This window comes from Monodon monoceros, unplaced genomic scaffold, assembly GCF_005190385.1.
Source record: "Monodon monoceros isolate NGI ecotype Baffin Bay Population unplaced genomic scaffold, NGI_Narwhal_1 Super_Scaffold_18, whole genome shotgun sequence".
Lineage (NCBI taxonomy): Eukaryota > Metazoa > Chordata > Mammalia > Artiodactyla > Monodontidae > Monodon > Monodon monoceros.
Window position 1 is genome coordinate 86,706,904 of NW_021703774.1, and position 26,594 is coordinate 86,733,497.

Genomic DNA, 26,594 nt, shown 5'->3' on the forward strand with positions numbered 1-26,594 from the left:
CACACACACACACACACACACACACACACACACACACACACACACACTTGCAAATGCCTCAGTCAGGCTACTTCTGGGCCAGCCCCAGATTTGTGAATCCAGCCTAACACAGGTTCAGGTCAGCAGCCCTGATGTGAAATGTCCCAGTCACATGGGTCTCTGAGATTCAAGACAGTTCTGGGTCAGCTATTTCAACTTTTGTCAACCAGAGCTATCTTTGTCCCCTACCGGAATAGAATCATATTTCTAAAAAATGCCTGGATTTAATCCTTTCTCTAGTGCATCTTCTACATTGTAATGAACTAGAGTCAGATCAGATTTTCTGAAGTTTGCTCAAGCTAGACTTGCTTCTCTGGGGTTCTGTGTATCCAGTAGTGCACAAGTTGGGTTGATCCCTTTTTCATAACACTTACCATATTCATTTCCTCTGCTACCTCCCAAGCTCACTCTGTAATCAATTCAGAGCTAGGCGAGTGTTGAAACAACTTCCGAGGTTCAGGCTCCTTCCTCCGAACTCTCTTGTACAGCTACCAGATTAGTATTCTTAACTACTGCTTTTTTTTTTTTTTAATAAATTTATTTATTTTTATTTTTGGCTGCGTTGGGTTTTCGTTGCTGCGTGCAGGCTTTCTCTAGTTGCGGCGAGTGGGGGCTACTCTTCATTGCGGTGTGTGGGCTTCTCATTGCGGTGGCTTCTCTTGTTGCGGAGCACGGGCTCTAGGCCCGTGGGCTTCAGTAGTTGTGGCATGCAGGCTCAGTAGTTGTGGCTCGTGGGCTCTAGAGCGCAGGCTCAGTAGTTGTGGCACATGGGCCCAGTTGCTCCGCAGCACCTGGCATCTTCCCGGACCTGGGCTCGAACCCGTGTCCCCCGCACCGGCAGGCGATTCTTAACCACTGTGTCACCGGGGAAGCCCAACATACTGCTTTCTGACAGTTCATTCTCCAGCTCAGAAATCTTTATTAGCTCCCCATAAATAAACAGCCTCCTTAGCATAACATTTTTTTTTTTTTTTTTTTTTTGCGGTACGCGGGCCCCCCACTGCTGCGGCCCCTCCCGTCGCGGAGCACAGGCTCCGGATGCGCAGGTCCAGCGGCCATGGCCCACGGGCCCAGCTGCTCCGCGGCATGCGGGATCCTCCTGGACTGGAGCACGAACCCGCGTCCCCCGCATTGGCAGGCGGACTCCCAACCACGGCACCACCAGGGGTGCCCTTAGCCTAACATTTAGTACCATGTGCTTCCAGCTAGCCTCTTCAGTCCTATTTCAAAATCCCCCATCGTGAATCCATCTCCTTCTATTGTGCTTCTATTTGTGGGTGCTCCTCAGTGCTTCCCTTGTTCAGATATAGTTATTGAGCATCTGTGAGCTCTGTGGTTTCTAGGGGCTGTAAATACTGCTGGGAACAGGGCTGACAAACCCCCTGCTCTCATGGAGCTTATACTCTAGTTCAGGGAGACAGATAATAAACAGATATGTAATATTTCAAATGTGAGAAGTTATGACAAATATGGAAAGGGTGGTGAGTTATAGCACAGGCACCTTCCCTAGTTGGCTCTACAATTCATCTAGCAGTAATCACAAGCTGTCTTGATTTTCATGGTTTTCGTTTCCAGCATGTGGGTCTGAGCGTGTGTGGGCTTGCTTAGTTTCAACAGGCAGAGCTCTTGCTTCTGGACCACGAGGACAGTGTCTTTCACCTCTTTGTAGCTCCCAAACCATGTATCATCAGTACTTTCATATGGGAGGCAGCATGTGTAGTGATCAAGAGAGCACGCATTCTGGGTCAGATCACTTGTGTGCAGCTGTTGGCTTTACTGCTCACTGCCTCTGGAGTATGGCCTCTTTAACCTCTCTGTTCCTCAGTTTAGCTTTCTCTCAAATGAAGATGATGACGTTATCTTTTCATAAGGTTGTTGTGAGCATTTAATAAAGTGCTCAGCATAAAGATTGGCATCTATGGGTGTGTATGTGTGCGTGTAAATATATATAATATATAATAGCACTCAGTTGTTTACCAGTGTTATTTTTGTTTAGATGAGGTTAACTTTAAATCCATATAAATATTTATACTTCTAAACAGAGAAATAACCCTTAGAGAAAATAGAATACTATGTTTCCTTACAGTCTACTTAATTACCAACCAGATGGAGGAACATGAGCCCATGGGCTCTAGCTTTGAACAGTCAGACCCTTCTAAGTGGGTTCTGTTGTGTTAACTGCTTCTGTTGTGTTCAATTTGACAGTATGAGAAAATTTTACATATAAATTAATTATTTCTGCAGCTAAACTCTGCTCTCTGAGTTTCAAACAAATAAGATACGGAAATAAGTTAGAATTAATTATGATCATACACGTTTTCTTGGACATTTTATTATACATGAATTAGTACCTAAATGTTACAGAGCAAATGTACTAATAAATTTTCATAAGCAGTTAGCATGACTGCATAATGAGGCAGCCCTTGTTTAGTAAATATTAATGTCTTTGTTACTTGTTGAAATTTACATGGGCTTTTATAGGTGGTTACTTTAATAGTATATGTTTCCTGTTTGTTTATTGTTCAGACGAAAAGATGCAGGAAGTTACTGTTATGACATGTTTATATTTTCATATGAATTTGAACTACGCTATTAAAGGAATTGTTTTATGCTATGAATATACAGGATTTACGTTTCCATAATACTTTGTGTATTGTAACCCTGAAAAAGGTTTTCTGTGAAAATATAGTCAAGGTTTCTATTTTGGCAAAATAAGGAAAAGATAGCCCACCCTTGCTTCAGCAGTGTGATGGTGAATTTAGTAGCAGGTGAGTTTAGGTGCTACCGTTGTTCACATGGTGTTAGACACTGCTGAGGGTTCAGTGGAACATGGAGCATGGTTTAGCTTTTGAGGTGGTTACACTCCTTGGGGATCAAGATATCTGCAAATTAAGGAACACTGTAAGTCAGATCACAATCAAAGGCCCAACTCTAAAGGTAATGGCAGCGTCATCCACTTTTAGCAGATCTGAGTATTCAGATCTGGGTTCAAATCTAGGTTCTGCTATTGGCTTATCATGTTCCTAGAAATCATTCCACTTCTGACCCTTAGAGGGTTCTTATTGTATTAAAATAAGAATATCACATAACTCAGATTTTATGAGAGTAAATAAACCTAAACACGTAATTTAGTGCCTATCTTAAGCACTTAATACTTATTTGCTAAATTAAAGATTAAAAAACATACTGTTTCTGCTTGACTTTAGGGATTCAAAAAGCTGTTCTAGTACCCAAGCTAGTGGTTTTCATCCCTGGCTATATATTATAATCACCTGGGAAGCTTTTTAAAAGTCCTGATGCTGGACCCCTACTGCAGACTGAGTCATATTTTATGAAAGCAAAGTGTGGATATAGGTGTTTTTTAAAAGCTCCTCAGCTGTTTCTGACTTTCAGCCAGTGTTGAGAAACATGGGTCTTAGCCATCTGAGAATCACATTTGTGTAGCTGTCTTACCTTACTTGAATATATTCTGAAATGCCCTTGAATGTATTCCCTCCTTCACATCATAGTGCCCCGGGCCATGCTGTGTGCTTTGTCACCTGAACTTTGAGTTGTCTCTCTTCTCTAGTCTCCATTCTACGAGTGTGTTTCCCTTTCAGTTAATCTGTTGAACAGCCAGCACAGTTACAGTTATCCTAGAAAACAAATCTGAACATGTTACCGTCCTCCTTAAACACCTTGCTTAACTCTGTGGCCTATCAAATGAAGTCCTAACTTCTATATGGCCATTGGCAGCCTGGATCGAACCCACCTCAGGACGCCTGGGAAATTGTACTGTAACTTGTCAAGCCTGATAAATGCGGTCAGGTCAGAGGGGAGAAGCCCTTGTCGGAGGCAGATATTTGGGAGCCCATTCTCATCACAGTCGGACCGGCTCACAGACTCGGTGAATTTATTGATCTCTGGAACTCAGTGACCTTCCCTGTTTGGGAGAAAGAACAAGAAGAAATAGGGTTAGAAATAAATGGAAAGAAGGAATGATGTTAGACATTTTCTTAGTCCATTTAGGCTGTTACCACAAAATACCAGAGACCGGGTGCTTTAAACAACAGAAATTTATTTCTTACAGTTCTGGAGGCTGGGAAGTCCAAGATCAAGGTGCCAGCTGATTCAGTGTCTGGTATGGACTGCTACCTGGTTCATAGATGTCTTTTTGCTGTGTCTTCCCATGGTGGAAGTGGGGTGTGAGCTCTCTGGGGTCTCTTTTAGAAGGGCACCAATCCCATTAGCCTTCATGACCCAGTCACTTCCCAAAGGCCTCACAGCCCAGTACTGTCACACTGGGGATTAGGTTTCAAAATATTAATTTTGGGGGGATGCAAACATTCAAGCTATAGCACATACTAAAAACATTAATGCTTTTGTGTGAAAAATGCTGGAATGGAGTGTCTGCTCAAAAGAATCTAAAAAAGAGTGGGTACATGTATATGTATAACTGACTCACCTTACTGTACACCTGAAACTAACACAACATTGTAAGTCAACTATACTCCAATAAAAATTTTAAAAACCTCATTAGAAATTCAGATCTCAACTCCCATGTCCATTCCTCAGAGAAACATCTCCTGAAGTCTTAGACAAAGACTGTCTGTCCTTCTGCCCTTACAAGCCCTGTACATCATCCCTCCACAACTGTTACCACCTGTGTAATGGCTTACCTGGATCTTTGTGATTATTTCCTTGTCTGTCTCCCAACCCCACTGCGAGCACATTGGGCGCAGAGGACTTGACCAGCTTTCAGCGAGTGTCTGCGGGGCCAAGGCTGGCATGGGATAGGTGATGAATGTCCTGGTGGGTGACCGTCAGATTGGCAGGTGGAGAGAATGATCAAACAGTTGGCACTTATAGATGGCGGGGAAATGTGAAATAGAGAAGGCTTGTGGGGAGGGGCAGTTTCCTCCTCCCCCGGGGGCTCCCCACTCCCTTTCAGGGTCTCTTTAGCACTCCGCTGGTTCTACTAAAACGGGCCCTGGACGTCCAGATGTGTAGGCTCTGGCTCTCTTTCGAGCACATGGAGCTGTGGAGTTCGAGGGGGCCGTGCCACTTGTAGCTACCACCTGCATCTGTAAAATGAAAGGTTTGGTCCAACCTTTTCTTCACTATGGATCTGACTCCTTTTCCTGTATACTCTGAGTGCTCGGAAGGGTTTTGTCTGGACTTGGGCTGTCTACTCTATAGCCATTCACTACATGTGGCTCTTGAGCGCTCGAATATGCCTTGGTTGAATTAGATGTGCTGTAAGATACACACCAGATTTTGAAGATTTAGAATAAAAAAATAAAACAATATAAAAGTCTTGTTTTTTATCTTGATTACATATTGAAATGATGCTATTATAAATATATTGAATTAAATAAGGTATAAGAGGGCTTCCCTGGTGGCGCAGTGGTTGAGAGTCCGCCTGCCGATGCAGGGCACGCGGGTTCGTGCCCCGGTCCGGGAAGATCCCACATGCCGCGGAGCGGCTGGGCCCGTGAGCCATGGCCGCTGAGCCTGCGCGTCCGGAGCCTGTGCTCCGCAATGGGAGAGGCCACAACAGTGAGAGGCCCGCGTACCGCAAAAAAAAAAAAAGGTATAAGACAAGTTAATTTCACCTGTCTTTATTTTTTCTAATGTAGCTTCTTAGAATTTTAAAGTTATGTGTGTGGCTCACATATTTCTAATGGTCAGCTCTGGTCTAGAAACTGTTTCTTACATAATAAAGAATGAGTTTACCTGCTTTTTAATTGCTCAAGCACGTATGAAAACGAGCATTTCCAAGCGGTATGAAATGACCAGCGTTACCAGACCAGCCAGAACAAAGACACATTTTAAGGGCCGTCATTTTGTTCTCCTAGTCCTGTAGTCCAAGGTGCAATTTCTGTTAGATGATTTGAAATATGAGAATAACTTTTGCAGACATTTCCTTCTGCTCTGTGAGCAGTCTCGCGGTAGGGGCTAAAGATGGAGCATCTCCAGGCTGGCAGAAAGGGACATGTTCTACTCCACCATTGGATCTGTCATCCTGGCGTTGCCTGTTTGTTCCTGCACTCCATGTGATTTCAGCCTTTAAAGTGGGAATAGCCATGGGGGCAGCATGCAGGAAGCAGAGATCTCTGCGTGACTTTGAAAGTGAGCTGGGTTTGGAAAATATGTTAACTTTGACCCAGCTGAATGATTTGTAGGCAGCTTTGAAAATTCATTCTATTTTCCAAGTCCCTTAAGTCACATAGAGCTCTCCCAGTCTATTTCTGATCTCATAAACAACCTGTCCTCTGGCCTGATACTAACACATAGGACACATCTGTTTAAAGTGAGTTGTGTGAAAGCCACAGTGGGTTCTTAGTGAGCTGGTAATAACACTGCTACCACCTCAAGTGCTGAGCTAGAGTCATTACTATAATTGTACAGTGAGTAATCAGTGTTTACCTACAGGGCCCACAACTAGATTCCCTTTTGTAGTCGTGAAGATATTAAAAGCGCCACATGAATTTTGTAGATTGTATCTCTACTCTGTGTAAAGGCAGGGAATGATTTGCAAATATGATTACGTTTTCAAACTAAAGTATTTCTTTTTAGTTGCCTACAAAAAGTTGAATTCTTTGTTGTGTACTAACTTCAACACATCCTCACAGACCAGTGTAAATTTAGGTGAAGTAGTATTTATGTTTGTTCTGATTTCTAACTGGAGAGTTGTGCTTCCAGACACCTAACTCTGCACTGATGAATTTCAGGTTTCATCGGCTTTGGTATTTGGACCCAGGGGATGGTTAGAACAGTGTGTAAGAAAAATTGTAACTTCTTTTTACTTGGTGTGAGAAAATTAGCATTGCTGGTACCAGTTTGCTTTTTCCCTGCCTGCTCTTTAGTCTGAAAGTGTTCATTTTGAAAGCACCTCTGTGAATTTTAGTAAAAAGACTTTTTTGATCTGCTAGAATTTACATGTATGGAGTAAATTCTAGAGTCTGTCTGGGGCACAGCAGGCAAGGTGGTTGTATGGGGCTGAACAGGAGATGTGGGGAGAGTTGGTGGCAGGGGAAGGCTGGAAGGGGGTGGGGAGCAGATCCAATCAATTGAAGGCTCTGAGTGTCCTGCTAAATAATCTGATCTCTGCACGAGGGCTAACATTTAAGAATTTTAAGGTGGGCAGAGTGGTGATGGTGGTGTGCCCAGATTGACAGTTTTGAAATGTCATACAGCCTCTATGGTAGCCACATAGAAGATGAAGGAAGTGAAATTGAAGGCATGGAGATGAATTGGAAGGCTTTTCCAGTGATTGAGGCAAGAGATAGAGAGGACCTGGACTAAAGGCAGAAGCACAGGAAGAGAGAAGGAGTTGGATCTGAGAGACATTTAAAAGGGAGAATTGGTAGGATGGGGTATGAAGGAGAAGTGCCTGTCTAGAAAGTTTCCTGGCTTCCTGGGCAGGTGAGGGAGAGGAGAGAGACTGTGGGCTCATTGGGAATAGGGAGCAGAAACAGGTTTGAAGGAAAGATGCTCTATTTTGGGTCTTCAGGGGCCGAGTGTGGAGGCCGAGAATGCAGAGACAGCAAGACCTCGATGGTGTTGAAGTGCCTCATGAGACAAGTGCTCGTCTGTTTGGTTTAGAAAAGCTTTGCTTAATGACCTCTCTCTTAGAACCTGAAAACTCTTCACCGTCAACCAAATAAGGAAAATATTATTCAGGAAATGGCAACTACAAAGAGCTTCTCAGAGAGTAAGGGGCAAGTGTTCTCACTGGAGCATGCGATGAGGGAGGAGGTGAAGCCAGAGCATGGTGGTTCTCACCCATCAGACCTCTTATAACCTGCAGAGAGTCTGGGAAGTTCCCTGTTGCCCTTCAAGATGCAGCCCAGGGTCACCTCTTCTAAAGACCCTTTTGAGCCTCTCTGTCCTTCAGGCTGAGGGGGACAGCTGGCCTTGCTCACTCCTCTGGGCTATGGATGCACTTTGTAATACTAGGTCTGTGTTTCCACTATCCACCCTTGTGGTCGTTCCCAACAGATGGTGGGTTTTTGAGAGTAGGAATTATATAGTCTCCATTTTGCTATCCTCAGTATAACAAAATGGAGTTTATCAGGTGTATCTAGCCCATAGTAAGTGTTCCACAGATGTTCCCTAAGTAAATGCAGGAGATTCATGGGCAGGATGGTGAGTTAGAGAAAGCAGTAGCCTGGGTAGAGGAGAAGGGACCTGGGTTCTGGTACCAATTCTGTTGCTCTCGGTTCTTTGGCCTTGGACAAGCTAGTTAATTTTTCTGGGCCTTGGTTTTATTATAGGCAAAGAAGGAGATGGAATGAGAATCTAGGAAATCCATGAATGGTCTTCAAGAGGTCCCTGGATTTCTTGAGATAAAATGCAGAATTGTGTATACTTATATGTCTATGTGTATCTGTGTATTAGTATATACAGTCTTTATTTTCCCTCCTTCTGAGGAAAGGACCAAGAACTTTCATCAGCCTCTCAAAGAATCACTTGAATAAAATGTGGGGATGGCTCTAGAATTTCTGTAGAGGATGGAGTTGGGAGGGATTGTCATATGGTTGGGGGTGGGGATTCAGCTAAAGGACTTGTCCTGAAATTGTGGTTAAATGACAGACACACTCTAGTTACATAGATTTTTATATTTATTTGAGGCAGTGAGGTGTGGAGGGGATGGGGACTGTGGGGCGATGTGTGCTGAAGCTTCTCTGAGCCCGTCTCTTTGTACTGTCTGTTCTTAGAGCTCTTTTATGAGCTGGATGTGATTCTGGTCGTTATTAGTGTTATATCTTCACGAGCAGACTAGGCATGGAACATTTGTTTGTTTTTTACCAAAATTCACTGTAGCAAGGTCAAATGCAATTGTTTTTAGCCTGTTAGACATACTTTGGTATGACAGGAGTTTATTTTTTTATTTGATTAAACATTAATTACACGGAAGCAGGAAATGAATACTAAATAAAAGAAAAACATTTACTGTCAACAGTCCTCATTTTTAAAAAGCATAGTGTTACAACTAGACAAGCTTAGCAACTGTTGGCAACTATTAACAAACGCTAGCCATCAAGTACTCGAATGTACAACATAATTTATTAAATGTATTCCCAGCCATTAGAAAGCTTTCCTTTGTATCCTATAATAACTTGAGGTAGACATCACATGTTATTTTCTGAAGTGCTTTGCAAAGACCAAATCCTACTTTACCAATGATGATGGTGGCAACAGTGGCATTAGGAAATAGCAGTAGAAGTACAGGACATTCTTCTGTGGTTACCCAGCTAGTGAGAGGTGGAGCTGGGATGTGAGTCCAGAAAATTTGAGTCTTAAGCCTGCATCTTAACCAGTCTAGTATATGACTTTCCTAAAGAGAGGTTCTTTTTCTCTATAGAGCTTTACTTTTGAAGCCTCAGAATAATACATACAGAATAATTCTTGCATTTATGATCAGTATCAAGGTCTGCACAAACTGTAATTCGGACCACTTAAACCCATATAGATACTCTACTCTTCTGAACAATGCAAATGAGTTTCCCATAGTTCATAATCTTCTTGATACAGAAGTAATGTTTTATTCATCTTATCTAGTTGTACTGCTTTGCTTTACCCACAGAAGACGTGCTAGGGATGTTTTTCAACAGCCTTCTACAGTATTCAAAGCAACAACCAGCTATTTTAGGAAAGATGTAAACATGTTGCTAGAAATGGCACTAAGCTGCAGTGTATCCTAATGGGGTAATTTGCTGTGTGAGATTAGAACTGCAAAGGAAATTAAGATAATGGGTTCTGTTGATTTCCTAGGAGAAAGTGAGATATATTGTTAGCCTGAAACTCACCATCTGGTTGGATTTAGAGTTAGGCTTCATTGGCAGAGAATCAGATGCCTGCGTAATACCAGGTCTCTGGGTTGCTTCCGGTTGCACTCAGTCTAGTCTACAGGCCTATCCTGCCTGAATTACTCAGCCCAGCACCCCCAGGCCCACACTTCCAATTACGTCCTCTGGGGTTTGGGTTTTTCCTCCATGAACCCACAGGGCACTTGCTCTGAGCCTGTAGGAACCATGATGCAGCCATCCCTGCCCATAGCTTCAGCTGCTAGATGGTAGCTTCGTGCTGTGGTGCTGCAATGCTGCAGACCATTCTTGAACTGCCAAGCTTGTCAGGTGCTTGGGGCTCAAGCTTGAAGCCACCTGATTGCCCTTTTTTAACCTATCTTCCTGGAAGAAGCACTTCCCCAGGAACTCCTATTGAATCCAGAGCCCTGTTCAGGAATCTTTATAGCCTTCCCATTGGCTCAGGGAGAAAGTTAAGAGATAAAACTTCAGAGTAGAGAGCTCAAGGAGGTAAAGCCATAATTAATTAGTACTTCTTGGCAGACCTGTGTGCTGGTCCCCATGGTTCCTTGAGTTCTTCTCTATGTCCATGGCTTCCTTAACTCAAGACCTTGGAAGGAGCTATGGCAAACTGCTTCTGCACGGTTGACTTGCTTTTCTCACAAACTACAATATCAACAGCACTAGTGTGCCAGATAAGCAGAGGGTGAGAATTAGCCAGAAGGTCTCATGAAGAGAAGAGTTAAAATGGGTAGCTTTATTAGTGTACAGTGTTGCCATTCAGTTTTGGCAAACTGTTTTTCTTTCATGGCTTTTAAACTGACTAATGGGGATGGAAAAAATAAAGAGCCCAAGCTAAATAAAAATTATCATTAGGGGGAAAATTTTGATGGGGAGGGGCGTACCACTGTGTACGTTGTCTCTAGGTTTGAGGAGATAAGCAACTCTTTCTCATACTTAATATTTAATTTTCATAATGGGCTTCTTCAGTTACTCATTCATTCCTCACTTGTGGCAGGCTAAGCTCTTTACATATCTTTACACATATCCCTAATCCTCACAACAGTTTTGCAGGGTAAGTAGTAGTCATTCATTTGTTTGAGCAACAAATATTTTTGTGTTAAGTGGTTGTTTGGAGGCTGGCTGTGAGTGCAGTGATGGGAATAGAACAGTGAAGAAGCAGTTTCCCTGCCCTTAAGGTATTTTCCATTGTTGGATGGGAAAGACAGACAAACAGGTCATTAGAATGCCTTGTTGTATTCTTACACACTCTTCGGGGGTAATGCGAGTTTGTGCATATTTATTGAAGAGCAATGGTTATACCTAGTCAGCCCATCTAGGAATCCTTCCTATAGAAATACCTGCACACAGTTGAAAAGGTATTTGGCAAGGATGGTAATTGCAGCATTGTTGTAGCAAAATGTTGAAAAAGTTCACTGGCAGGGGAAGCGTTAAATCATTATGTTATATACAGACACTGGAATATGATACAACATTCAAATGAATAAATGAATGAATGAATTCATTAAAATGAATAAAGATCTGTATGTGTTGACACCACTATATGTGATATGTTGGTAAATGACAAAAGCACGTTGGTAGAGAAATCTGTATAACAGAAACACATTACCTAAAATAATAATCATAAAGAAAAAGAAAAAACAATTCTGCAAGAGTCACACCAGATTCTTAGCTCTGGTCTCCTTTAGGCAGAAGGGGAGGGGGGGGGGGGGGGGGGGGGGGCGGGCAACTTTTATGTATTTCTGCATTATTTCAATTGACAAGATAAACACGAGTCCTTTTGAAATATTTTAAACAACAGATAAATTTTGAATAAGGGGATAGGTGATAGCGCAGTTATGTCCAGGGTCCTGTAGGGACAGAAAGAACCCAGACTGGAGGAGGGAGATGGTCAGAGAAGGCTCTGGGTGGGGACCAGCCTGGCCGAGACAAGGATGAATGTAGTCAGGCGTTTGGAGGGAACCGAGGACGAGGGTTTCCTGCTCGGGAGCATCCCGGAGCACTGTGGCCCCTCTACGCTGTAACAGCCAGCCCAGGTGGTCCCGGGTTCTTCCTCCTTCCTCAGCCTCCACGGTGTGTCAGCCGCTGTTCCTAAATACTTCGCATCCACCTCTTCTCTAGCTCTCCTGTAGACCTCTCATTTCTCACCTGGATGATTGAGAACCCCCCCCACCCCCAGTGGGTCTCCTGGTCCCTATCTGTATCCCATGTCCTCCTACCCCGGTCTGTCCTTCACTTTGCTGAGTGATCTTCTAAAAATGCAGTTTTGACCCTGCTATCTTCCTTAAACTTGTCAATGACCCTTCATAGATTCTGGGATCTAGCCCACCCCTCTAAAGCAGACACACAGAAGCCCTGCTCACCTCTCCCACCTTCCTCGCACGGTAACTCTTATTCTTGTTATCTGGAATTTTTTCATTTCTTTGCAAATGCCATTCTTCTTATCAAACAAGGGATGGATGTAGGTAGAGAAGGAAAATCCATGATGTGGATTTAGTAGTTGGTTTTCAGCCTATTAACCTGCAAATATTCTAACTTGTTACCCCCCTTTCTGGGAGTAAATGTCCATATGTCATGTTATTTGAGGCAACAATTTAGAAATTAAGACATTTCAAGGCAAATAGTCTTCTTACCACCCTTGGGGCTATTTTCTTTTGTAAATATACTTGAAGGATGTTTCCAACAGCAGGTCATTCTCCACACAGAGGACTTCAGAATCTGGCATTAATTTGTGTACTTGTCTATTCCAAATCCGGATACACTCCACCTTTATATAGAATACACACTGTTCTAAAAACACTACATTGACCAAACAGTCCTTATTTGCTTTGGCTAAACTTGAGTTAATGGATGGACTTGATGTACAATAAGATAGATACAAAACTGAGTGATAGTCCCCTGGGAGATTCACTTTAAGACATGCTACCTATTATCCTTCAGTCCCATCCACTGAACTTTTATCTTTATGTTATTTTTCTATCATTGAATAGACTAGATAATCCTTTTAAGTAAATAACAGTTGGTTTCAGCATGTTAATTTTCAGAAATGTTTGTACTTACATTCAATGCAGGAGTGAAGTGATAGACTATTGTCTCGCTCCCTCTGGTGGACAATTGTATTAAAAAAATCAAACTACATATAGTCTTGTGTGGCGGGGACAGGTTGTGACTAGTTCTGGTGTTTTAACATTTGTGTTAAATAATAGCAGTAGTAAAACACATAGCGGTACTAATGCTGTTGCTATTTCTCTTGTTATTGAGTAGTGACACTGCTGTGAAAAAACGAATTAGAAGCCGACTTCACCCCATAACTTTAGAACAGTGCTACATCAGGATAAGGCTCATGCTAAAATTCAACAATGTAGTTAAGTCAGCAGTCTAAATATTACTCCACAGATTATCCTGGAATCCTCCAATAGCTAGACTTTTCACTCAATAATGCATATTTTTAGAAACTTAGCAGGTGATTATTTTTATCTTGAATCAGTTTATTTTGATAAATTTATTATTTCGTTCATGATCTTCTGAATTTACAGACTCACTGAAGTTGCTTTATCTTTCTTATGGATATTAATCGATATCAAGTGTTACCTAGGTGGTTGTTTTTTGCTCTTCAGCAAGGTTAAACCAGAAAGAAATTGCATAAAGGCCTTCGATTAGATTAAATTTCATTTGTATATAATGATAATTTTATTTTATGTATTAATAACAGTTCACATTTGTTGAGTTAAGCATTTGATGGGCATTGTGTCATTTAATTTTTCAGTAACTCTGTGAGGCAGGTAGGTAGTTGTTATTATCCCCATTTTATAGAGGCTGGTGAAGGTGGGCCTAGCTCATCCAGGTGTTCTCAGTTCAGAGTTTGTAACCACAACAATATACTGCCTCCTGAAGTTAGGTGATAAATAAGTATATGTGTGGCTAATACCCTTATGTGACTCCTAGTACTGGAAACATTTCCATCTTTGAACTGGGGAATTCAAAGACTACCTCAACCTAGAGATAGATTTTTACCTTTTCTCTTTCTGTTTTCTCATTGTGAATAGGCCTTGTAGTAGAACGTATTTACGTTTTGTTTAGATACTTAAGACAAATTATATCTATTATCATAGAAACAGGTTTCATGAGAAAAACACATTTTAGCTCATTAGCTTCCTCAGTAAGTCTTTGAGAGAGATGCTGTTAGGTGTAAACGTGGGAAGGAAGGGTACAGTTGCTATGTACTAACGCTAAAGCTCTAGCAGGGCACATCGAGGGTTAGGTACTGAAGACCTTTATGAAGAATTTTTGAAACAGATACAGATAATTAAGGGTAATTTAGGAAATTCCTTTTCTGAAAATATTCAGAATTAGAATAAGGTAATTTTCTTGAAGTTGGCAATTATAAAGAATAGCTACCATATAAATGCTTTACATGTATTATCTTTTTAATTCTCATAATAAGATAGTGATTGTTAATAACCTAACTTAATTATTATAGGCAGTAGCCAGAAGAGAAAGCTGAGACCCAGAGAAATTAAGTAGTTTGCACACGGATATAGGGCTAATAAATGGTGAAGTCGGGATCAGAACTCACATGACGTGGTCTGGCTGGAGAGCCCACCCTCTGAACCACTTTGCTATACAGCAGCGCTGTCCAATAGAACTTTTTGTGATAACGGAAGTGTTTGATGTCTGTGTCATCCAATGCAGTAGCCACTATGCGCATGGGCTACTGAGCACATGCAACGTGGCTAGTCCAACTAAGGAACCTGATTTTTTGTTTTTAAGATTTTAATTAATTTAAATTTAAATAGCCTCTGTGTGGTTAGTGTCTACTGTTTTGGACAGAGCGGCGTTACAGGGTCTTTCAGATCATGTAGTAGGGGAGACATGAGAACTTTAGAATTACCCTGTCTAACTCCTTGTTTTTACTGATCAAGAAACTGCAAACCACATGGTTAGTAATCTGCTTAGAGTCATAAAATTAAGGAAAGGGATAAAATTATAAGTAGAGTCAATATTAAGGAAAGGGACAAAATTATAAGTAGGTGTTTATACTTCTCAGTTACAACTCTTCCCTTTCTGCACTTTGGTGACACCTGCAAACTTACGTTTCCGCTGCTATTGTTAATATTAAATTGTAAAACTACTGTTTTTGAAAAAAAAAATTTTTTTTCTGAAATACACGTCCAGTGAGCCCTTTCCTCTTTTCTCAGGTTATAGAAACATTATCGCGACTCTCTCGCACACCTGTAGCGCTGGCCACAGGAATCAGGTAAGCTAGCTTCTCTGTGGTTCGTACGTCCTGTTCAGTTCAATGAAGTGATTGTTTATTGAATGGCTACTATGTGTAAAGCACTTTGCATACAGGGACCACATCTCATTCATGAAGAGTGGCCGGGTATATAAGTGCTCAATAAACATTTGAAATTTATCGAGCAAGTAAGAACTTATTCGTAGCATTGAATAAGACACATTGGCTAAACATCGTTCTCAACTCACTGGTGACTGTCACTGATACAGTTCTTTCTTTTAACTTCCTCTAACATTCCTATGCAGGTGGTTCATTAAGACAAACACAAATGCTTAATTAAATAGATATTTTTTAAAAAGATATTGCAGTACATTTATATCCTGTAGGCCATAACAATAAGTCACAACTTCTAGGCATTTAAGAAATAATCAGACAAATATAAAATAATATATGTTCAAGAAGGTGTATTGAAAGTTTGGAACTAAGTGAAAAACTTGGAAGTACTGTTGATCCTTGAAAAACGTGGGAATTAGGAGCACCAACCATCCACATAGTTGAAAATTTAAGTATAACTTATATTCGGCCCTTTGCATCCTCAGTTTCTCTGCACCCGTGGTTCCAACCAACTGTGGATCGTGTAGTATTGTAGTATTTACTATTGAAAAAAATCCATTTATAAGTGGACGTGTGCAGTTGAAACCTTGTTGTTCAAGGGTCCACTGTAAATTGGTTAAATTATACCTTCTCCATGCAGTGAAGCATTATGCAGTCAGTTAAGTATGGAAAGGTAGATGTGTTATGTTGTATCGGGCCTTTTCTGTTTAAAATACTGCATATTCAAGTTAGGTCAGTCAGAAAGTTGTATTATTAGGAACGTTAGAAATACAGAAAAACAGTTTCAGTAGCCACACAGCCAGGCCACATGGAAATGGAATGGATCTCATTTTTTACCTGATTTCCTCAGGGCTCCATAATTCAGTCTCCAGCCGTTATGGGGCTCTGTGACCCTGGGTCTCTTCTTCCGTTGCTTCCATTTTTCTGTTCCCATTCAGATTCAAACAGAGAGGATCCAAGCATGACAGCCCAGTCCCTGGGTACAAAGCACAGTGACCTTGGGGAAGACACCCACAGACCCTTCCTCAGAAATGGGCCATGAGTTTGGCAGCTTTCTACAGTAGTCTGTAGGCTGGATAAATGTTCCATACCTTGTCATTTTCTCTTCAATACATGATTATCTTTCCATGTCAATATATATTTTGTTATATGCAAACAGCAGATTTTGAAATAGCATGATTCTATTCTTGTATTTATATATTGTTGATTCTGAAACTATATATAGAAGAGTTTTTTCCTCGTTATTCTTACTTATAATTTAAATTTTTTACTACAATAGACTTGTATATAAGAGTATAATAAAATGTGTCAAAATTTATTTAAAAAAGGATTTTGAAACTGGCATTTCTCACACATTTTAATTTATTTGAAAAATATATGTTCCTCAGATGTCTTAAGTACTAAGTTAATGCATAGACGAATGTGAAAATGTTTTCACTATACTAAATATAGTTATTTAGTAATTATCTAGTGCTTATTTTTTATTTTGATGGATCCTCTTGTTTTTATGGAACATATGACATGCTGACTTCATGTAAAAAAGGGTAAAACTTTTGGCACTATAGTATAATCACTGTGATTTTGTTAGACATAAATTTAAGGCATTATGTTGGTGTTATGAATAAAGTTCATAGTACGAAGCAAACAAGGGAAGCCAATGGCTAGGAATAGGGTAGAAACTAAAGTGATTTTCTTTGAGCAGGGGACAAAGAAAATGTACTCTTTTTGAGGCCTGTTTGACTTGTTTGTCCAATAGATGAAAAATAAAAAATACAACTCACACAACTTACGGTCTGAGTAGAAAAGTATATCAGAGTCAATGATCATATATAAAGGGCATGGCATTTTTGTTTTCTAATTCTCATCTATACTAGTGAATTGAGTCATGCTAGAATGGTTGTTACCTAATTACCAAGTTATTTGTCAGATCAGATTCTGTAAGTGCAAAGAATCTGAATGGTGCTAAAGGCAAGGACCCACTCTGAGCTGGGGAGCTGCAGTGGGCACTGACGTGAGCCTGCAGGTGTGTGGCTGGTGGGAGGTCAGATGAGCACCTCAGCGCGTCCACGACTGCTCACATGACTGTGGTGACCAGCCGTGATTGCTGCAGGTGATTTGAGGTAGCAGGTGCCACGCCTCCCTGGGGGACCCTGACACAGCCACAGGCAGGCACTTTGGGAGAAGCCCCAGAAGTCGTGTTAAACATGGTGACTGATCTGACCACTTTGGCAGCAGCTGAACGTATGTGTTTCGTGAGAGGTAAACGTCCAGCCTAGTTGTTGCCTATTCACTCTTTTTTTTTCCCTCCCTCCTAGGCCCTTCCCGACAGAAGAAAGCGTTAATGATGACGACATCTACAAAGGCCTGCCTGATTTAATAGAGTATGTTGAGCATTTTCAACAAAAGTACACCACTGCCAATTTTTGCATCCTTTGTGGATTTTAACCGTGGGTGTTAAAATAGCTCTCTGAAGGGGAACCGTGACTTAGTGATTAAGACATGTGAGAATTAACCTCAGACTCCTGATGGAAAGCTTCATGAGAAAATGTACTTCAACTGGCTTTTAATTCCTCTTGTGTGCCTTGCATTGTGCAAGTCTCTATGGAGAGTAAAGAAACAGACAGCAATGAAGTAACATTTGGAAGTTTCTCAAAGGCATAGTAAAGGTAGTAGATAAACCTGGAATCAGACAATTAACGAGAGGAGTATTAATAGAATCTACCACCGGACCTGTAGGACAAATAGTGCTTGCTGTGTAAGTTCAAGGACGAACGAGATCAGTGTGGGCGGGAGTTATTCAGGGATGTTTCATTAGATGGTGTTGATTCTGAAGAGAGGACCCTTTGGGGCTGTATCATCTAATAGTTGGGAGAGGCTAAAGGTTTTGCAGCTGGTTATCTTCTGCTGATTGAGTGACTTGGGCAGATTACAAATAAAGGTAAAACTTGATCCTCACCCCTCAAGGAACTGATGCCAAAGATCAGGTGTGTTTGCAAAGAATTATAAGAAGACATAGATTCTGCTCCAGGAGAGATTCAGGTCCTGTGGAAATTCATCCACTGATCGATCCTAATACCCCAGCACACAGACCTTGTTCTTGCCCTAGGGCTTTTACACTGGCTGTCCCTTCTGCCCATGTGGCTGACCCCTCGCCATCCAGGTCTTTGCCCAGATGGCTCTCCCAGTGAGGCCTTTCCTATCTAAAATTGCTGCCACCCTTACCTTGCTCTGTGTTTCTACGGTACTCGCCTCTACCTGAGGCAGTCTCGGCTTGCTTCATTTTTCGTCCGTCTCCTCATCAGAAGGCCTGCTTCATGTGGTCAGGAACTTGACCTTGTTCCTGGCTCTTTCCCTAGCACTTCAGTGTCTAGTGTCTAGTAGGTCCTCAGTAAGTATCTGTTTTCTGAATTAATAGGCCAAAGCTGCATTGAGCACTTACTGTCTTCCAGGCATGATGCTTCAGGCTGGAGCTGTCTATCGTGAGACATCTATCAGTTCATAGGAGCTTACTGAGTGCGCGTTTCTGTCCTAACCATGTTACACGCATCTCTCATGTAACACCACATTATGAGGTTGTTCCTAGTATCACCAGAGTTTACAAATGAGAAAATGAGGCTTGAAAAGCTAAGTAACTTGCTGAAGATCATATTGAAGATCATAACTTGCTGAAGATCATATTGAAGATCATAACTTGCTGAAGATCATAAGTAAATAGTAGTCTTTGGATTGGAACCCAGGCAGTTCTTATTCTAGCGTGGAGGCTCTTACTCACTGCATTGATTCCCAGAGGCCTTGCTCCTCTGAGAGCTCTCAGCAGGAGCCACCGGCAAGGCTGGTAGCCCTTCCCAGAGTAGGCTGCCTTTGGATGGGCCTCGAAGTCTTGTATTTTACATGTGTATCAAGAATGGTTTCTCATCTCTTCTTAAAATCTCCAAGAACTCACTAATCTTCAGCAAGGTAATTGCTGATTGTCTCATTGAATTGGCTACAGTCTTCATAAAGTGACTATAAGATTACTTATCAGATAATCAAATTCCTTGTCGTCTTAGAAAGAATATTATTTCCAGTGCTATGATGACATTCTATCTTAACTCCCCACCTACACCTACTCATTTTTATAGTCTTCCCTCGTCTTGTTCTGTTGATGCCAAGATAAATCCTGTGAGGATGCAAGTTTGGAGAAAACTTGGGCCCCTGAACTGGCTGCTCTGAGGTGCCAACTCACATGCTCTGGGAGGTGCAGTCTGCTTCACCTCTTCACCAGGTGGTCGGAGGTCCAAATGTCGTGTGTTTCCTGCAAATTCCTGCTTTTGAGTTTGCTATGAGGGTTTGCTTTTCAGCCTTGGCTTTGTTATGATCTCTATGGGCTCATAGACTTCCCTTTAACCTCTGGGGGTGAATCGCTTGAAGGGAGGGCCCAGAACAAACACTGGTCTGCTCCCCAGGCAGGGGGAGTCATTCTGTCCTCACGTGGAGAGAAACAGACACAGGATGGAATGGAGAGCGTGTAAGATGGCTAAACGGTAGTGTCCTTGCTCCTTCAACCTTTATGACCAGGGTGTCAGACGGGACCCTATCTAGGTTGCCCAGACACAGGAAAGCTAATATAGATTGCTGTTGATTTATTGACCATTTGAAGAATCACAGCTTTTTCCTCTCTCCCTTCTTCATTTTGTGCAAATCAGAGATTACTGCCCAAACTGTTAGCAAGAAAAACAGCTTTAGTATGGGATTGAATAACAAAAACCCAAACTGTTCTAGCCCAGTTGCAATGTGTGTGGGTGCGTGTGTGTCACTCCTACAATTCTTAGAGAAGAATCTGTGTGAATTTATACATATGTACCTCTGCCCTCATGCAAAATAGTCGATAGCAAGACTTAAGAAAGACGATGTGATTTTTTTGTTTGTTTTTTTGGCTTTTTTTTTTGGTTTGGGGGTGGGGGTTGGAGGGTCTGAGGGAGGAAAAGGATTTCACAGCCTGTTTTCCTTCTGAACAGGATCCCCTTTGATACAGAGCCTACTCCTTTATCATTTCTTTAATCTCAGTTCCTTCATGAACTCATCAGACCTTCCTACCCTTTGATGAGTTATAGAAAGTGCTCCAACCAGTTTAACAGCCCCACTGTTCTCAGGCGAGACTGCCTAAGGCGAGACTGCCTGCCTAAGCCCCTCAGTATGGAAATTCTGGAGCTGCCAATAAGACTCACCATCTCCCCAGTTTTTCAGAGTAGAGAGCTGAAAGCATCCTTCAGTCCTCCCCCCTCTCCCTAATCCGGATTGGTCCCCAAGTCTGGTTGGTTGTAGCTGACACGGTCTCCTGAGTCTCTGTTTCTCTCCTCATCTGCCTTTACCCTGGTTATGGTACTCATTACCTCTCACCCACAGCATTTCATTTCTTGGCTTCTCTATCTCCCTGCTTGGCTTCTTGACCCTCCACACTACCCCTCTATAACCCACTGTGGTCCTCAGATGCCCAGGTAAGTTTGAGCTCCCAGAGCGCAGGGCCCTTCTCAGATTGGTTCACCTCTTCCCTCTGGGGCTCCCCTCACTCACCTGGTCCCACTGGACGGGACTCCACCCCTCACGTCGCCAGCTTCTGCACACCTCTCTGCCATCGCACAGGTTGGGGTCCTTTGAATGCTCATCCCCTCTTCTCATTCATTGTGTCACCCTGGAGGGTGGAAACTCTGTCTGCCTTGTCTGCAGCTATATCTGCTGGAACATAGTATTTATTCAGCAAATACCTATTGAATAAATAAATACACTCAAGATCCAGTTCAGATGTAACATCTTCCATGAAGCTTTCCCTGCCTTCCTTAGTCAGAGTTATTCTTACTCTTTTCTCTGCATTCATAGAATTTTGTGTTTATGTGCTGTTTTCCACACTAGACTATGGGAGAGCCCTTGGATCTTCTGGATCCATGCATTCTTAGCACTGGCGAGTCTGGCAATCAGTAGGTTCTTAGTTTAAGAATCAGGTAGGTGGGTGGATGGGTGGACAGGTAATCCTGGAATGAATTTTTCTCACAGCAGGTTCTCTGAAACTTCTCTCACCACCAGAGCGTTCTCCCTTAAGGCACCTTCCTTTCTTCTGGGTGTCTGACAGTTCATTTCTGTCAAATGCCTCCAGATAACTCTTCATGACAAACATAGACAACCTTGTGATTGCACCTACTTTGAAAAATGCTCCGAGTTGCAGAGTGACATTTATAGTTAGTGCTTTTATTTTTGTACGTCAGTTTATAATGTTCTATCTGCACAGGCCCAAGAGAAATGCTAAGGGCTGGCAGTACTGAACGAGTTGAATTTCTTTTCAGAGAGATATTAATGCTTCTTCCTAACATACCTAAATTTATTAATCTCAGTTCTTTGGCATTATTAGTTAATAGAAGCTAATTCTAGAACTCTTGAACTGAAAGGAAAAACTTAAGGAGTAGTAACAGAATGGGTGATAGGTGGAAACAGCTGTTTCTGTGTTGACTGAATAGGGCCCGATTTTTAAAGTCTCCATGAACGCTTCCACAGTGACTGATTATCTTTCCCTAACCCTTCATTTGAGATTGTAAACCTATGCACTTTGTTATAAAGAGGAAGCTAACACACCATTGTAAAGCAATTACACTCCAATAAAGATGTGAAAAAAAAAATAGGGATTATTTTCCACTGCCAGGAGACCAGCAGAAGAATTTCAATGGCTTTTAAAAATGTCTTGTGGCCTTGGGACCATTTCTTTAAGCAAAATACAAATAGAACAGATAAAAGCAGAATCTGACAGAATCAAACCTGTGGGTACCCTCTGAGTGGCCTTGATGGAACATGGTTTGAAAACCATTGCATTAGATATTGACAATTATAATCAGCAGAAATTTTTGCTTTATAAAGATTATTTATAACATATTAGGTCCTCCCCAACTCCCGTGTCTTCTCCATATTATACCCTTTAATACAGGTAATGAAACTGAGGTCTTGACATATGAAAAATGGGAGGTAGTATGATAGAGCAGTTAAAACACTCAGTGTGTGAGACAGACTGGGTTTTAAATCCTGGCTCTGCTGTCTGATTAGCTGTGTTACCCTGGGCAAGTCAAAGAACATTGTGTTCTCTCAAAGTCCTTGTCACTCGAATTGGCCAAACAACAGTGCCCACCTGATAACACAATTAATGCTGGACCTGGGCAAACCAGGTGAGATAACCCACGCAGAGAGGCGTAGTAAATGCCCAGTGAAGGTTAGGGCACTGCCATCGTTGTCAGATTCTGTGGTTGTCGTTTGTTTGTCATTGTTCTTATTAGGAGGGGCAGAGCTGTAATGTAAACCTTTGACTCTTTCCACTGTATTTGATTTGCTCTCTGGATTTTCTGCTGATAACCAGTAAGCTATTTCTAACTACTGTATTTACTGCATGCTAGAAAATGACGTTTATGTTATACCTTTTGCTTCAGTGAAACCCGTGTGGAAGATGAAGAGGGTCTGTACGACTGTGTTTATGGGGAAGACGAAGGTGGCGAAGTGTACGAGGACTTGATGAAGGCAGAGGAGGCGCATCAGCCTGTAGGACTTTGACTTGCCTGTTTTTTAAGTTACTCTGAGTATCTTATTAGGAAAGTGATTATTGGAAGGACTAAGTAATATAATAATAAAATAAAATTTATGTTTTAATTATACTAATTATAATTATAAAATAATAGCATAATTATAATTAATACAGTAGTTATAATTATTTATGTAACTTCTGCTGGGATCATTGTTTTTCTTTTTTATCTTCCTTATAACTCTATAACCATGACTCGTTATTCTGAGTATTTTATTAGGGAAGTGATTATTTGAAAGACGAATGAATACAATAATTATAATTAATAAAATGAAATAATATTTATGTTATAAGTATATTAATTATAATTATAAAATAATAGCATAATTATAATTAATACAATAATTATTTATGTAACTTCTGCTGGGATTTTTTGTTTGTTTTCTTTTTTATGTTTACTTGCTTGTAACTGTATAACCATGACGTGTTGCTGCATTTGGAGACATGTAAACATGACATTTTACGGTTCAGAACAACCATAGGAAATCTCTGGTCTAAATCTCTCCGTTTACTAGTAAGAAAATCAAGTTAACAAGTAAATGGCATGCCACACAGCTAAATAATTGCAGAGTGGCAATAGAACATAATTTCAGGGGATCATGAAATTATATTGTTATGAAAGGAAATCTCTTGCAAAGCAGGTAATCTACTTTAAGTTTGATGTGGCGTAAAGTATAGGTTCAAGAATATTTCTTCCTGTTTGTTAGGGGTTGATATGAGATATTTTGTTGTTGTTGTTTGTTTCATTATAGGTCTCCTAGCATTTTTTACTATTTTATAAACTTAGTTTCAGATATTGCCATAGTCAATAGCAGCCCACAAAGCTTTATCTGCATTAAAATATCTAAAACATTCAGAATTACCTTGAATGATTTTCTCATATATAATTTGAAATGAAAAATAAGGTCAGTTGCTTAAGCTTTTATTAACATTTTCTTTACACAAAAGACTTTCTTCATCAGCTGGGTGGTACTTTAGGTTTCTTCGGTGCTTTGATGAATTCGCTCAGCTCTCTTGGACCTCTTGCATTTAATAAAGGGCCGGCGGGTTGTCCGGTGCCCACATAGGGGACAGTAGCTTCTATGGGATGGAAACAAGTTGGCTGGCCTGTGTTCAGTAAACGTCATGAATGTGTGCTTTAACCCACTGCACGAGCTGACAGGACGCCTGCGGCAGCAGTTTAAGAGTGTTTTAGGTGATGGAGTATCGTCCATACCCCTTTAATTATCAACTGCTTTGGGCTCCAGCAAATTCTTCATTGTCTTTCCCAAGGACCGTCTTCACTGAGCTTACGGTGCTGGGCTGTTCATGTGGCCCAGGGTGAGCAGTGATGATGATTGAACGCACAGGGCCCTTCTTGTGCATTCCTCAGGGTGTTAAGCACGCTACACAGGTTATCTCATTTACAGCTCCTTGGGCTGGGTACTGTAATTCTGTTTTACAGATGAGAAAACCGAGACACGGAGAGATTAGATAACTTCTTCACAATAACAAACGAATAACAGCAAAACTGGTTCTTGAACCAAATTCTATCTGATCCCCAAAACTTTGATCTTCCTACTATGTTCTACTGCCTAGAGTCTTAAACAGTAAGAGAGCAAACACCAAGGTGTTAACTCTTGAAAAAATATTTTAAGATTTTTTACTTACCAAGTATCCTTTTATGATTTTTGCAGTTATTTCTACAGCACTTGTAAAGTATGCTGTACATTGAGAAAACTGTATAAGACCATTCATGATGTTTCCAGATTCAGTAACATTTATACTAAAATAGATGTTTCAGTTTAAAGAGAGTATACTCAAAAGTATATTTTTAATTATCTAAAACTTTTTCATTTACATTGTTCAAATTCTTTTAAAAAGCAAAGATCCTTCACAAATGCAGTTAAATATATATTTCAGTTATGTGTTTTATTAGAATGGAACACTTAAAAAATCAATAATTTTTATTTCTTTCTATCTTCTACTGGAAAGATTAATACATGAATTTGATTAAATAATGTTAATTTGAAAATTCTAATTGTAGAAATGTCCAGAAAATGACATACGAAGTTGCTGCCTAGCAGAAATCAAGCAGACAGAAGAAAAATATACAGAAACATTGGAGTCAATAGAAAAAGTAAGTCATCCGGTATCATTCTTGATGCTCCAATACTGCCTTGCTAATACCTTAGGCTCAGTGTTTCTATAGTGTCTGCATATTCTGATTTTCAGCAGAACTTTGGGTTTAAAGATCTCAAAGAAGATTTACTCATCCTATAATGATTTATTGATTTCTTTGTATGTGAATGGCACTATTCCAGGGACTGGGGGTATAGCAGTCAACACAACAAAGCTCTAATTCTCATGACACTCTCATGGGAGGGTTTATAATTTAAGCAAATGAGTATGCCAGGTGGTGATAAATTCTCTGAAGAAAAATAAGGCAGAGGAAGCGGGTAGTGAGTGATGGGAGAGGCTGGTGTTACCTTATATAGAGTGGTAATGGAAGGCCTCTGTGGTCAGATCGTATTTAAGCAGAGAGCTTTGTGAATGGAGGGAGTAAGCCATGCGAATATCCCAGAGTGGACAATCCCTGGGAGAAAGGTCCTCACGTGGGACAGTGTTCAGTGTGCTTCAGGGAACAGCAACAGCCCAGGAGGCTGAAGCAGAATGAGTGCAGGGGAGCAGTGAGATCAGAGACTTGGTGAGCCCCCAGGTCACAGGGGGCATATAGGAGCACCTGGCTAAAAGCTAGAGCGTTTTGAGTAGAAGAAGTGATGGGATCTAATGTAAGTTTTTAACAGATCATTCTGACTCTTGTCAGGCAAGGGTGGAAATTGAGAAAAATGTTAGAAGGATATCGCAATAATTAAGTTGATGGAAAATGGTGGTATTGGTTGAGGTGGCAGGGAGTGGTCAGATTCTGAATAAATTTTGAAAGTAGAACCAAGTGGATTTGATGATGGATTAGGTAAAGGATGTGTGGAAAAGAGCAATCAAGAATTCTAGGTTTTCTGTTCTTGTTTTTTTTTTTTTTTTTGGCCACGCCACATGGCTCGGTTTGTGGGATCTTAGTTCGCTGACCAGGGATTGAACCCTAGGCCCACAGCAGTGGAAGTGCAAGAGTCCTAACCACTGGACTGCCCAGTGGGAATTCCTAACAATGTTAGGTTTTTAGCATGAGTAACTTTGTAAGTGGTGAAGATGGTGACTGAGATGGAAAAGGACAGGTGTAGGAATCACGAGTCTGTTGGGACTTACTAAATTTGCAATACCTATTAGCTTCCAAGGGGATGTATTGAGGAGGAAGTTAGATGTATGAGTCTGACGTTCAGGGGAAAGGTTGAATGGATGTATAGATTGGGCCATTATCATTATGCAGTGGTGTTTAAAGCCATGGCACTAGATGAATCACCAAGGGAATGGATGTTGATAGAGAAGAGGTTTGAGGTCACCTCTGGTGACTTCCATATTTGGAGGCTAGGAGAATGAGAACCAGGAGAAAGTTTTGGAAGTTTAAAAAGAGAGATGAAGGCGTGGAAGAGTTGTTTAGGAGAACGAGAGGGTAAATGTACTAAGATTATGTAACATTACAGGCTCATTTGGGTTTTGTGATTAGCTATCAGTGTAGCTTCTGTTTAACTTCTTAGGTATAGGCACAAAATATATGGCAAGCTAGATTTAACCAGGGTTTTCATTTTTCCAGAATGAAAGAAGAGAGCGTAAGGGTACTTGTAGGGCAGTGATTCTGTTGATGGCTCGTGGAATGTAAACTGGGTAAGAAGGGAAGTGAGGACATGAGGGGTGTGAGATGGTCAGG

The 26,594-nt window shown here is 41.1% G+C and overlaps 1 protein-coding gene across 2 annotated transcripts in view; it reads left to right on the plus strand.

The window, feature by feature from the left end:
• The window catches only part of VAV3 (vav guanine nucleotide exchange factor 3), a 398,245-nt gene that overhangs the window by 160,988 nt on the left and 210,663 nt on the right, over positions 1-26,594 (plus strand). For both annotated transcript variants that reach the window (XM_029227383.1, XM_029227384.1), the window contains exons 3-6: positions 15,050-15,108; positions 17,517-17,582; positions 22,644-22,752; positions 24,819-24,911. In XM_029227383.1, the coding sequence (XP_029083216.1) occupies positions 15,050-15,108; positions 17,517-17,582; positions 22,644-22,752; positions 24,819-24,911 (327 nt within the window). The remainder of the gene's footprint in view (positions 1-15,049; positions 15,109-17,516; positions 17,583-22,643; positions 22,753-24,818; positions 24,912-26,594) is intronic.